At 42.9% G+C, this 13792-nt stretch overlaps 1 protein-coding gene across 2 annotated transcripts in view; it reads left to right on the forward strand.

Annotated features, from left to right (window-relative positions):
- LOC127018234 (ubiquitin carboxyl-terminal hydrolase 40-like) overlaps nt 1-13792 on the forward strand; it is a 29862-nt gene that overhangs the window by 7740 nt on the left and 8330 nt on the right. For both annotated transcript variants that reach the window (XM_050899726.1, XM_050899727.1), the window contains 12 exons: nt 685-856; nt 1694-1778; nt 2944-3014; nt 4182-4501; nt 5465-5591; nt 6349-6406; nt 7104-7157; nt 8827-8915; nt 9579-9665; nt 10462-10498; nt 12134-12198; nt 12796-12870. In XM_050899726.1, the coding sequence (XP_050755683.1) occupies nt 685-856; nt 1694-1778; nt 2944-3014; nt 4182-4501; nt 5465-5591; nt 6349-6406; nt 7104-7157; nt 8827-8915; nt 9579-9665; nt 10462-10498; nt 12134-12198; nt 12796-12870 (1240 nt within the window). The remainder of the gene's footprint in view (nt 1-684; nt 857-1693; nt 1779-2943; nt 3015-4181; nt 4502-5464; nt 5592-6348; nt 6407-7103; nt 7158-8826; nt 8916-9578; nt 9666-10461; nt 10499-12133; nt 12199-12795; nt 12871-13792) is intronic.

The raw sequence follows: 13792 nt of genomic DNA on the forward strand, positions 1-13792 counted from the left end.
TTGCTTTACTGTGAAACAACAGATCAATGGTATCCTTTGCTAGAAACGTAGAGGAAAGAGCTAGTGGTATTCAGGTTGGTTGCAACTTTTCCTTCTGTTGAGGAACACACAGAACTGATGATACGCCTGAATCACAGTTAAGCTATCCAAATACAGACGCACGCAGGAGACCCAGGTCCTGTGTGATATATCTGTGCTGTGCAAATTTCACTCCTTGATTGTTTTTACACAGCGTATTTGCTGCTACATTTAGCTGGTAGAAGTGGATACAGGTATAAAGGAGGAAGGCACGGCTGTGTCTGTCCTGACTCAGTTTCCATGCAGTTTTTCTGTCTCTGCATTTCAGCAGAGTACTGATCTGGAACGTAGCCTGAAAAAACCTCCAGTCTCCGCGTCCCTAAAGGTGAAGTTTGCCCTTCTGTTTAGAAAGGTAGAAGCAAGGTGTAGAAACACACAGAACGTACTGTTGCGGTGCTTCTGTGGAGGAGGTTTACGTACAACGTGTAAATCGCTGTCGTCTTTGAGCACCTCTCTGCCTACCCCTTGATGGAGGGGGAAATGTGACAGTGAATTTAACCATGAGGGTATCAGTTCCAGGACAACTGCACAGAAGCGTCTCTGAGATAAGCGAGCCGGTTGTTGGTGTTAAATTCACCGGTTTATTATTGTGTTATTCTTTCAAAGAGCGGAATGTGACTCGGCAAACAACGGCATTGATTTACATCTCCATTTGAGCTCCTGTTATAAATTTCACCATGGGGCTTTGCATCCTTCACGTACTTGGAAAGAGAGTGTTGTGGATTTGACTATTGATAGAAGAAAAACGCTCGGAGAGCTTCGACAATCAGTGTTCCAGGTATTTGCTGTGTTAAATGAACTCAAACGCTTCATTTTTACTTGAGCCGCAACAACACTTACAAATGTATTTATGCCGTAATTTTTATCTCCATGAGAAACTTTCAACAGTAAATGTGGTTTTAGGGGGCTAAAAGCTATATGGGTTTACACAGAAGGAAACATGGGTTGGAGGTCTGTTCTCGAAGTATTGAAGAAGCCATGAAATTGATGAAACTTCAACTATGGAGACTTTAAAGCTCTCATAAGCTAATTATATTTAGGCAGCATGTACATGGGCATGGATTGACACTTTGCAGAAGTCCAGGTTTATTCTTCACATTTCAGTTTGTGACAGATTTGTCTTTGTATGTTCAAGGAGCTAGCTGGCCTTAAAACGAAGTAATCAGAGTAGTTTTAGAAAAAAGAAAATCAGTGAAAAGAAATATTTAGCTTCACTATGAATGTGGTATCTTTGCATTTGTTCTCTACTACGTTAAAGGAATATGACAGTTTATAAAATGCTTTTTCAGAGAGACCTGAATCAAAGCTAACTTAATGTCAGGAAACACTGTTTGCTTTCCCTGTACCTCACAGCCTTTGGTTAGTGTCCAGTTGAAGCTTTATTTTCGTCTATCTGGTGACTAGTCTGAAAGGCCAAGTCCTAAATGCTTGACTGTTTTCTGTGTTACTGGGCCTGTTGAAGTAAATAGCTGTGACTTGTTAAGTGTCAAAGTGAGCTTGGTAGCCAGGCTGTAACAGCTTTCAGCAAAGGTGTAATTTTGAGTGATGGGAGTTATTGCTTGCTGGTGTCTTATATATGTAAAATTTTTTTTTTCTTTTTCTTCTTCCCAATTAGATGTTGGAATGTTGGGAAGGAGACATGATTCTCAGTATTGCCAAGCCTTTACCAGCAGGACTGCATCTTTACCAGATACTTGATGGTAAGGCTACTACATACAAGGCTTCCACGTTATTTATGTGTTGTATTTACTGCAGACATCGAGGATTTCATATGTAAAACATCTTGGAGACGTGTATCACTGAACACTCTTCAAACTCAAACTTCCGTGCAAGTCCACTGCTGTTAAGTTATTTAGGACACTGTTATCAGTGAAATGAAGGGGTTTGAGACCTTTAGATGTAGTCTTTGTGGTGAAGTGCAGTCAGACTGCAGATCTTATGCAAGTTAAACACATGTGCTGACAAAAATACATCAGTCTGTATGATGACCTTCATTTGCTTATGAATGTTTGCTTTCACAGTAGTTACCTAGTAGGTAGAGGAGAGGACAGAAGAGAGGAGCCAGGGTGACAGCAAAGAAAAATGTAGGTTAGACCTAAGCTGAAGCAGGAATTTTGTAAAGGAAACTGCTGACCTAAAGAGTACGTTAATTTATTCAGAGTACATTAGTATTTTAAAACCATGAGTTCTGTCTCCAGCTTTGCATTGTTACGCAATTCTAGGTGTTCGTCTTCAAAAGCCTATTCAGCCGTTTTTAAATTTTATAGTCTTTGTGGTCTGTTTCAGAAAATTAGGGTTCTACCAGAACATAACCCAACGTTCCACGATGTTGACATCAAAATGCAGAGGCACTCATAGCTGCTGTAAATATTTGTGCTGATGCTAGTACAGTTCTTTACATGGCAATGACTTTTAAAAAATCTGAATCTGGCTTATGGTAGGAAGGTAAAAGAAACTGCAGCATGGGCATTAGTATTTCAAAGAATGGGCTGGGAATGTGGCTCGTTTATGAAATCCAGCCTTTTTATTTTAGATCTATTCATTCACTGTTAAATCTCGTGTCGATAATCCTGATCAAGCAGCTTTGCCAAGTGCTCACTTGGGCCTCAGTTTGCGAGGGAAATTGAATGGAAACCTTCGTGCTGCGGCCCTCTTTCCTCAGTGAGAGTGCTGTAGGGGTGTGTGCCCGCTTGCGTTGCTCTTGCTACATGAGGGACCCCTAACTTACTCCCTCTAAATGCTGATCGCACAGCAGCTTTTGTAATGATACGCTTGAGCCGGAGTAGAACGTGCCAGCGTATTTCAGTTTACCAGCTGACCCTGCTTTTGTGGGGGGCAAGAACTTAATGATTTGCTCCTTTTTAGGAGATGAGCTGACACTGGATGGCGTTGGGCTGGCTGATGGAGCAGACATCTTCGTGTGGAATGGGAAAGAGGTAAAAGACCCAAATACCCTCTCTCTCCTTGTCAGTTCTGAAGAGAGAACACGCAGTCTCCAGACACGTTTTTGGAAATACCAATCTGTTCTGCAGATGTGCTGCTGACATATCAACGTTGGCTTTGGGGACACCGCTTCAGCCTCATCTAGGACACTGTGTTTTTGCAGCTTGTCACTATACCTTGAGTGATGTACAATGTGCTGCTTGATAAAATTATAAACAGAATTACACTCTGCAGAATGCGATGTGGTCAGATTGATAGGTGCCTGTAGATATCCAGTGCTGGTTACATTGGCGTATATTCTGAAAGCACCTGGTGCCTCTTGGAAGGAGATCAGTTGATAGTAATGTGATAACAAAAACTTATGCCCTGTAGTGAATCATTCCACATATAAAATTAGAACTGTGAGTGACTACTTTTGTGTAGGGTCTCCCTGAAATACTGTGCTCCTTTTCTAGTGTTGCATCTTCCTTTTAATACTAAGGCTTCTGCTTAACTTGGAAATGCTTGCCTCAGTGGTTCGGTAACACAGCATTTTATTCCATCTCTGTAATGGAATAAAACTTTACTTTTAAAAGATTTTTTTGTTGTAAAAGTATACATTTTCTTTCTGATTTATTCCCCCCCCCCCCCCCCCCCCCCAAAAAAAAAATCCAAAAGAAAACATCTAGTAACAGAGTTGTTCTTGTCGTTGTTGTATCTTTGGTATGGTCTTCACTACTCCAGCTTCCTGCGTGCTTACATTGTCTTTGGCAAGGAACTATATTCTTTGCCTAGGCTGAATATCAGAAAGGCCAGATTTTAAAATCTGCCTCTCTTGATCTGCCTCAGTCACACTTTTGGGTAGTTCTTTAATATGCTGAGGGGCTAAATTCCTCTGTTCTTAATCTGATGGAGACCAAGTGTCCACTGGTTTCCCAGCTACAGTTACAGATACATTTACTATACATGCAGGCTTGGAACAGACCTTAGCATTAGGTTTTCTCTTCCCACCACCTTTGAGTTACTCTAGTTGTTTGTTCAGTAGGCATGTGGTCAAAGGTGGTTTCTTTCTAAGGAGGAGAGAGGGTCCATCTTTTTGTCTCAGTAATTTTATTGCTGTCATTTATTGCTGTCCAGTCTTTTCTGTATTTTACTGATGACCACTGCGTTCCTGACTTCAGGTTGGTGGTACAAAGGTGATGACAGGCCCTGATCATGAACCTGTGGTCGTAAACATTCTTCGTTTAGCGGAGTATAACGAAGGAGGGAAGGGTCAGCATTTCACAGAATCGCAGCACGTCTTTTCACGCAGCACAAAACTGGGTGATCTGCGCAGAGCCTTAGCACCATCAGGAGGAATCATGCTAAAGAACGGCTCAGGACCGGATAAAGAAGGCAAGAACTGGGAAGTTTTTCGTGAAGAAGATATGAAGGAAACAGTCAAAAGTGTTGGTCTGACGGATGGGTGCTCAGTACTAATCTTAGACAGCCATGACCAGAGGTAACCGTTTTGATTACAAGTATAATTAAACAAAAAAGCAATTTTGGCAAAATCTGTTCCGTTAAATTATTCTAGCTCTCTCTATATATTCTTTTAACTAATTGTCGCTTTGAGCTTTTGAATTCAAGATAATGTAATGTTAAATTTGGGGGATCAGGTACTTATCAACTATGAGATACTTCTTTGCTCTTGAAGTGCAGATGCAGTCACATCCTTTGACTTCCACTTGTACAGGGAAAAACCTAGTGAGAACCACTTGTGCCCAGTGTGCTGGCACATCTTTGGCATAACCTGAATTTCTGAGGTTTGAGTCGTGTGGTTCCCCGAGGGACTTGGTAGGATGAGAGAACAGAGCAGTGTCAGAAGAGTATGCAGGTCTGCTGAATCTCCCAGTTGAACCCAAAGCTGCCAGGGGCAAATGCCTGGTCTCTTTTCACTTCCCAGCGTATAGCCCTGAGGTTAGGTTCCCATTTTCCGAAGGTGCTGGTATGTGCTTGTTACATAAATTCTGACTTCCTAATTGAAACGGTACTGAAAAATGGAGATGAAATCAAGCAGTGAGAGGGTTCTTCACCAAGAACTGTTTCTGTGCTTCTATGCAGTAGCAGAGAGACAGAGAAAAATCTCTGATTTTAGTTATGACTAGATATACTTTTGCAATATTTTTTTTTTTTCCAGGAGCCTTAAATCCAGCCTCAGAAAGTGACTTAGACTCTGAAGTGCCTTCAGAAGCTCAAGTCCCATTGAAAGCCAGTTACCAAAACATAGTTTTGACTGGTTTATTCAGTAACCAGCCCAGAGGTGCCTGGATGCTGCCTGAGGCCTCTAACTCTGTGACATGCCGTCCCTGTTAATGACCTCGGCATCATCGGTTTATTTGAGAGCTCTGGTATTTAGCGATCTAGCCCAGACAGCGTGTAGTTTTCCTGTCTTTGACCGTCTTTGCACTGCTCGCTCTTCCAGCTTCGTGAATGTGTCAAGTGGCAATTTGACTGCTTTTACGTATGACATCAGCTGGCTCCAAGTTCAAAACTTCTGCAGAACGGATGACGAAGAGCAACACGTTAAAATGACTGCCACTATTGAAACAGTAAGCAGTGTGATTGCTCAGGGATGGAACACAGGCTGTTGCCCTGAAAAGCTTGGCCGGTGCACGTGGGCCAATTAATGGGGAGTGGACTCAGCCTTGGGGCTGAAGTTTTTCTGTGATGAAAACAGTGTGCAGCTCAGAGGTGCTGGAAGACTTTGACTGCTGTGTAAGAAGGCTGTAATGCTGGGAACTTAAACCAGTGCAGTCTACATTAGTGTGTTTTAGTGCGAAACCATTTTCTTTTTAGACCATCCTGTAAATGTGTGTTTGAGGCTATGTCAGTAAACAAAAGCTAAAAGAGGAGGAAAGTATTGTTTCTTGCTTTCAGCACAGGATGGGAAAAAAATGCTGGTTTTCCCCAAGGGGTGGGCTTCTCGGGTACCTTTTCTGCCTTTTAAATTATTTCCTGCTACAGAAAATATGAAGTATTACTTAGTTTTGCTCACAGAATTACTGTTTGTGAAACACTAGTCTCCTGATAAATCCAAAAATTAAATACCGCTTCATTTTCATTGGAATACTGTTTTTAAGGAAAACTTCCACCAGTGTGTTATGGTATCAGTGCACTTATTTATTATATATATTTGGTATGATAATGTTCAAGACCTGTTTTTCTCAGCTGTGTATAGTGTTAACAGGAATAAGAACGTAACTAGGATGCCTTTCAAGTGAAGGCTGCCTCTTGTGGACTGGCATTTGAAGAGCAGGAGTGTTCCTGGCATTCTGTATCGGAGGTGTTAATATTGCTTTCTTTTAGGTGATGTCAGATATCAAAACGAAAGCAATACGGGAGCTTCAGCTGGAGGAGGAACTAGGTAAGTATTCAGTGGCTTTACTTTTAGATCTGATAATGTTAGAATTTACTGGCTGGCTTCCTGCTTTTTGCATCAGTCTGTTCAAAACAGCAAATCCATTGCTCTTAGGGGTTTTGGTTTTTTTTGGAAAGAAAGAGGGTGCAGAGGACTTAAAATTCATCGGATTCTGAATAAAATGATTATTTTTCCTAGCTTAAAAAAAAAAAAAGGGTGTAAGTCTTGAATAAAATACATTTTATGAAGCTCTTATTTTTCAGAAGCAATTTGAGTAGGAATAATCATGTCGTCTTACTAAAGTATTACACTCAGAATTGAAGATGATTTTGTTGGTGTTTTTTTTTAACCTTATTCCTTTCTTTAAGACACTCCAGTTTTCTTTCTGTAAAGTTTTTGTTGATGCCTTTACCTTTGGAAGCACTTGATCAGTTTTGTGGTATTTTACTGCTTGTGGCTAACAGCTGGCTTCAAAGAGAAAGTAATCTTTCACTGAAAGGATAACAACTAAGACTGTTCATGAAGTCTCGAGGAATCTCTCTCCAACTGTATTTTTGATGCAATACCTCCAGAGGGAGGCCTCTAAGAGAAGCCTGTTGTCGTTAATCTTAACCATGTTATCTGTCTAAGCTTCGGAGCCAAATTTCTTCTTATTTGAATTACTTGATAGATCTCTCTCTCTTTCCTGCCCTTTTTGTTACAGCAAATGACAGCTGTCTTAGACCTGTTAGCGGAAATGGGAAACTTCTGTCTCCAGGTAAATGTCCTTATTTAATCATCATTCGGTAAGAAGTTCGATTGGGAGACTTTAAGCTTCCCTTTGTCCTTTCCTGGGAGAAGTACACACGCATAACTCCACTGATTTCCAGACTTAACTGAAGCAGTTGTGTGGGGGTTTTTCCCAGTTTTACTGTTTATTGACAGTACCAGTACAAAGCTAGAGGTTAAACTTAAACGTTCAGCTTGGTTTTGTTACTTGTATCCCTAATGAGTAGAACTGGTTAGCATAGCTGCCGTTGCGTATTGACCACTGGCCGTGTCCTTCAAGACTGTGGCAATTAGCAGGAAGTTCTGTTTCCCATACTGATTTTATAAATTGAAAAGTCTCTAAATGATCTCTTTTGAATCATGTTTAATCCATTTACAGAGTAACTTTCTGGATGTTCCAGGAAGCAGAGTCATTGTTCCATGTCTTTCTAACTTTTATATTTCCTGAAACAAAATGGACTGAATGTATTTGTTAGAGTATTGATGCACAAGGCTGGATTTCAGAACAGCTTGAGCAGCAAACCTGAGTGCTGTGGTGATGGAGGAAGCACTGTGAGGTTCCTGTTCACTATGAGAAGGCGGCTTGTGTCTGTGATGTCTGAAGCACACTGAATAACGTGTGGATTTCTGCTTCCCGAAGAGTGGAGGAACATGTTCATGCCATAGCCTGCTCTTGGATTTAGATGAGCATGCAATACCACGTGTCACTGTGTAACTGTGCTCCTGATGGGCGGTGTTCAGCAGAAAAGGAACCCCAGCTTTGCTGGTGCCGTTGCTGGGGCAGTGGTGGGAAAGGGAGTGGATCAGCTTTGTGCTCGCTGGGAAGCGTCTTCTGGGTCTTTGCTATTTTGCTACTGGATTGCATTAGTAAAACGCAGCCAGGAAGCCAAGGAGAGATTAATTCCTCTCCACTCGGCGCTTGTCAGACAACATCTGGAGGATTGTGTCCGTTTTGGGGGCTCCCCAGCATGAGAAAGAAGCCCTGACAAACTAGAGCCAGTCCAGAGGCGAGCACCCGGGATGGTTTGGGAGCTGGCAGACATGAAAGAGGAGGGCAGCTGGGTTTTTCCAGCCTGAAGAGGAAGAGGCTTGTGGGGAGGAGGGGTAACTGCCATCTTTAACTCCTTAAGGTGGACCTATAGAGAGGGCAGAGCCAGATTCTTCTCAAAGGAGCACATGGAAAGGATCAGAGGCAGCAGACCCCAGTTTCAGCGAGGGAAGTTCCCGCTGGTATGGTGGGGGGAAAGGGAATTCACCTTGGGAGTGGTCAAACAATAGACAGGGAGCCCTGGGAGGCTGGGAGATGTCCATCCCTGGAGGTATTCAGAGCTTGACTGGAAAAAGCCCAGAGTGAACTGACCTGACGTCAAAGCTGGTTCTGCTTTGAGCAGGGCTTTGGACCAGACGACCTACAAAGATCCCTTCCAACCGAAATGCTTCTCTCACCCCATATACAAGAGGTGGTGGGGAGGAACCTTTAAGCAAATGTTGCTTTGCTCTTGTCATAGGAGGCTTACAGATCTGATGTCAGCACTGTGGAAGTGAAGTTCTCGGAATGTCACTGAACATTTTTATCTTACTCTAAAGAGCAGCCTAATAGAATGGATATTTTCAGGAAGCAGCAGCTTCTGATGTGCTTGGTTTTGTCCTCCCTGAAGTGCCTGAGGATTATACCGTCAAGGAAGCGGAACTGAAAATGGGAAGCCTGCTAGGGCTGTGTCATGGGAAAGCTCCAGCTTCCACTCAGGTATAGTAGCGGTGTGAGTGAACAGAGTCTCGTGCTGCTTTTACGCTCTGTTTACATTTCCCAATGTTTCACGTAGTCCTCTTTTTACTCTGGTAATGGTTGTAAACGGCATGGAAAAAAATGCTCGGTGACACTGAGAATTATACCTATCGGCATGAAGGCTCACACTATTTATCTGGGTTGCAGAAGGCCAAGAGCATATATATGACCAGTTAATGTAGCTCATATGACTAATGGTAAATCGTTTCTCATTCGTCTGTGGTTGTCCAGCTTCTGTGCTCTGATGTGCGTATACTTTTGTAAAGAGCATAAAGTAAGAAAAGGGGGATATTGCTCTTGATATATCTACAAGTTGTAAATATGTAAGGGAAAAAATAGTTGTATATTTCTAAAGATCAGAGTGCTGGCAGGTTTTCTCTCTCATTTGCAGCAGACAAGTGGTAGAGACAGTTAATGAAGCTCTACGGATGGCCATAACTCAATTGCACGTGCTCCTCTGTTTGTCCTGCTTAGATTGTTTGCTTTAGCCCAAAGGAGTTGCAGTGCTGTTTGACTGATGGCAGACTTGCAATAGCTGGTATATGTGTGTGCATTAGGGGGTGTTATTTCACAGTATTTCCATACTTAAATACATCTTCTGATAGCTTCTCCTTGCTTTTTTAGCTGTTCTTATATTTTATGGTTGGGAGTGACCAAAACGCAAGCCCGGAGATGGAGATAGTTGTGGAAGAGACTGCCTCTGTCAAAGAGGTAAGTCAAGCTGCTTTTAAAAGCTTTTGTCATGCCTGGGTCAGCTCTGCTGCTCCTGGAGAACTTTGCCTTACACCCGTGCGTCACTTCAGGCTGCCAAGAGACACCGAGGCAAAGGAAGCGTTTCAGCTCCAAAAGGCCGGTGGGGAAGAGTGCCTTGATCTTTCACCAAGCAGTAAAGAGACATCCTTGCTTTTTCCCAAGAATGAACGTAGCCCGACTGCTTCGTGCGTGGCTAGCCGCTCCTTTTCTACACAGCAGTCCTCAGAATGATACGCAGTCATGGCAGAGCCTGCCACAATTCCTTGTAGCTCATCAGACTCTGAATGCACAGAATTGGAGTGAGAGGAGTCAGGAAGAACTGTGCACGGAGCGAAGGAAGCAGTTGTCGGTACTGCCAGTCCAGACTTTTGGCAGAGAGTGCCAGCGCCGATGAGTAGCGGCTGGAAAGCGTTGAGTTTGCAGGTGTGATTTGTAAAAGGTGCATCTTCAAACTGGGCGACAGAACTTGTTCAACTAAAGCAACAAACTGACAGCACAGATTTTTTTTTTTTTAAACAGTTTGTAAATGCTGACTCACCTGACGTAGTAAACTTCTTGCCTGAATCTCATACTTGAAGGGTTTAATATATAGCTTAAATACACCATGCCTATGCAATTATATTCTTTTTAGGAACTGACCAGGAATCAGTCAGTCAGTTTTTGTGTTAGAAAATTCTAGTGTAGATTTGCTGAAAACTTTATATTTCCCAGCCTGTGCACTGAGACAAGTCTCACCGTATGTTTCTTTTTTCAGTGTCTAAATTTAATGCTGGAAAAATCGGGATTATCAGGTTAGTTGTGTTGTATTGTTATTTAATGATGTTTTTAAAAGGAATTTCCAGATTTCCAAGTCAGCTCTTGCTACCCTAAAAGTTACAACTTGTAAGTTTGCTACAAGGATCTATGTGTCGTTGTAATGAGAGGAGGGGAAGGAATTGCAAAGTTGCAGTCGTGCTCTGATAAAAGCTAGCTGTGCAGTTGCTCTTGAAAATCAGTTTCAAGCTTTCTATTTGATCAAAATATGGCAAACCCCCCAGTCGCTGGACGATTTGCTTGGGTGCATGTGCAGGTGGAGGTGTTTGGCTGTTTGGATAAGATTTGCTGTCGTAGTGGGAACCACTGCATGAGATTAACTGTAAAAAATGATTTTTGGTCGCTTTGCAAAAACAAGTTATTCAAAATGAGGTCACGGTTTGGCCGTTGTTTGGGAATCTGAGTGGTAGCGGTTCTTGTTCCTAAGGTTTTACGTGAGGATGAAGGAAGAGGTATAGAGAGCGCTAGCGTGACACGTGAATTTCCTGGCTGAACATCTCTTTCTGTTGATGCTGATGGGGGGGAAGGAGGAGAAGAGACTTGGGGTGGCATTGTTTTCCAGCTTTTGTTCTAAACATTCATCGAATCCTGAGTATGTGTTCCAGTGGGGAGTGATGGCTGCAAATTCAGCCACGCTCCAAAAACCATAAAAGTTCACCTGAAAGACATGACTGTCAGAATATACATTGAGTAGCCCAAATGCAACTTAAATACTGTGCTCTTGTGTACATGTACGGATGAGCTGAAGTAGTTGTTAATGTCTTGAAATAAACAATCTTTTCCATTTCCCTATAGTGTAGGTTTCCTGCCAAGAAACAATGGTTCTGTTTTTATTGCTTTTTTTATACTACCATTTTTGAACACTTGAATTTGGCCTTGTGTAGAGGTTCGTGATCTGACTGCTCTCATTCAAAGACATGTCAGACGTCAGTGGATTTTGATGTTCTTGTTGTTTAAAAAGACTGCAAGGTATTTCTCCCCCCCGCCCCCCCCCCCGAATGTATTGATGAGATTCCTTCTAGGCTCTGGGTTTTTTTAGTTATGAAAGTCAAATTTTGTCCCTTGCAAAGAATAAAGTGCATTTTCATCGGTTATTTTGGTCAAATTAAAAAGTTCAATTGTATTTGTTCCTTCTCTACCTGGTGCGCTTTATATACAGGTGCTAAATCTAAAGCATTGTCGTTTCTGGACGACACCATCTTTTTTTGCTCCAGTGTGAAGTCCCCTGGTAGACAGCTGGGGAGGGGAAGTTGGCTTTTTTCCTTATGGTTTTCATATTAACGAGCCTGTCATTGATTCAAATAGTAAATTGACATGGGAATTCCTTCGCTTTCCTCTTAAACCAGGGAAATTAATTAGGTAGGTGAGGAAGAGACGCTTATGCAAATCAAAGGCGACCATTTCCAAGCAGCAAAGTGTTTCGAGGGTCTGGAGAAGGACATGAAGGTGATACTTCATTCCGTTTGTCAGAGTTGTGTTTAAGAGACAAACAAACAAACAAAAACCAAGCAAAAGAACCCCTTAACACTTATGAAGAGCTTTGTAATGTTTTTTTTTGAAACAGCTTTGTTGGCTAATTAGTTTTCCATATGTATGTTTTTGTGTTTTGGTAGGTGACAACTGGCATTTGAGAAGGGTTGACTGGTGCTATGAAGCAGGGGAAGCATTAAGTCAGGAAGTAAGAGGATCCTGTTTTTGACTTGAATCATGCCGTCGTTTATTTACCCCAATTTTCTGTAGAGACTTTCCCTGAAGAGAGCCGCATTAAAGCAAATGCGTGGTGTTTTTGTGTGTGCTAGCTTAGTGCACACCCTGTTTTATTTTCACAGGGCCTTATGAAGACAGTGGTGGGATACCTGTGGTTAAAATGTGAATCTTGTGCCCCTGCCTCTTATTTTCAGGGGCTGGGACGTATGGGCTATGCACATAGTTTTTTCTAAAGTCTAGGCTTACCAGGCATTAAAGATACATCAGCACAGAAGCATGAGGGGTCAGTTGGTCAGCTGCGGAGGTGCAAAGGAAGGACACAGCTCAGCAGGATGCCCTGGAAGGACTGCTGCAGAGCAGACTCCTGTAGGTGCAATCCTTGTGTGCTGCTGCAAAGCTGTCTCCAAGCGGTGGATGTTAAATGGCTATTTCTGTGCTCTTTGGTGGGAAAGGAAAACACCTGGGATCTTTGGCATGCATGGCTTAAGAACCCACCAACATCTACTTTAGGAACCAAAGCACGAGAACGTGTAGACTTACAAGTGTACTGTGCTTTCTCTTCCTACAGAATGCCACTCTGAAGGAACTTAATGTTTGCAGAGGAGATACTTTGGTTATAACTGAAGGAAAGCTTCCAGCAAAGGTAAAACGAGCGAGATGGTGCTCTTTAGTCAGTTGACGGTGTCTGGAGCCTTGAATATGGTAGTCGTTTCTTTTTTTTCTCTTGCTCATTTGAAAAATATTTCGGTCAAAAAAAATTCTGGTCGGCCATAATGAACAATGCTTTTTGCAGTTTTACAGCTTTTTGGATTTCGGTCAACATTTATAATGTTCTTAGTCTGTCTATATTTATTCTTCTTTCAACTTCTGTAGTAAAAGGCTTGCCCGTTGCAGCTTCTTTGCCTAGGAGTGTGTTAAGGTCGACAGACCTGGAGGAAATCGGTATTTCTGGCAGGCAAGGTTCTTGCGAAGGCACAACTCGTATGCTACTGCTTCCTCACCAAATGTTAAAAATAGAGGAACTGAAGTGTTTGCCTTCCGTTCCGATTTGTACTGAGGATGGCGTTTGAAAATGGAGGGCCCTCCTGGGAGACCCTCTTGTCAGCGATGGTTATGCAAACGGAAGGATTCTTTGCTAACAAACCTCCAGCAGGATCATAGGACGGTTTGGGTTGGAAGGGACCTTTAAAGATCCCCTAGTTCCCATCTCTCACTAGACCGGGTTGCTCAGAGCCCCGTCCGACCTGCCCTTGAACACTTGCAGGGACGGGGCATCCCGAACTTCTCTGGGCAAGCTGCTCCAGGGTCTCGCCACCCCCACGACCAGAGGCAGTTCCCTCAGCCTGCCCTCGTGCGCCGCGTGCCCCGGCCCCTCGCCATCTCCAGGGCCCTGGGCTGGGCCCACCCCCCACCCATCAGTGTCTTCTTTCCTGGACTGGGGAGACCAGGAGGGGACAGAGGAGGCTGGGGCAGTCGCCCGAGTACCAAACGAGAGAGGAGGAAAGCACCTTTACTGTTCGTTGTCTTGTTTTATTGTTTGTTTTTTTTAAGAATTAGGCAATAAA

This window comes from Gymnogyps californianus, chromosome 7 (assembly GCF_018139145.2).
Source record: "Gymnogyps californianus isolate 813 chromosome 7, ASM1813914v2, whole genome shotgun sequence".
In the NCBI taxonomy this organism is placed as follows: domain Eukaryota; kingdom Metazoa; phylum Chordata; class Aves; order Accipitriformes; family Cathartidae; genus Gymnogyps; species Gymnogyps californianus.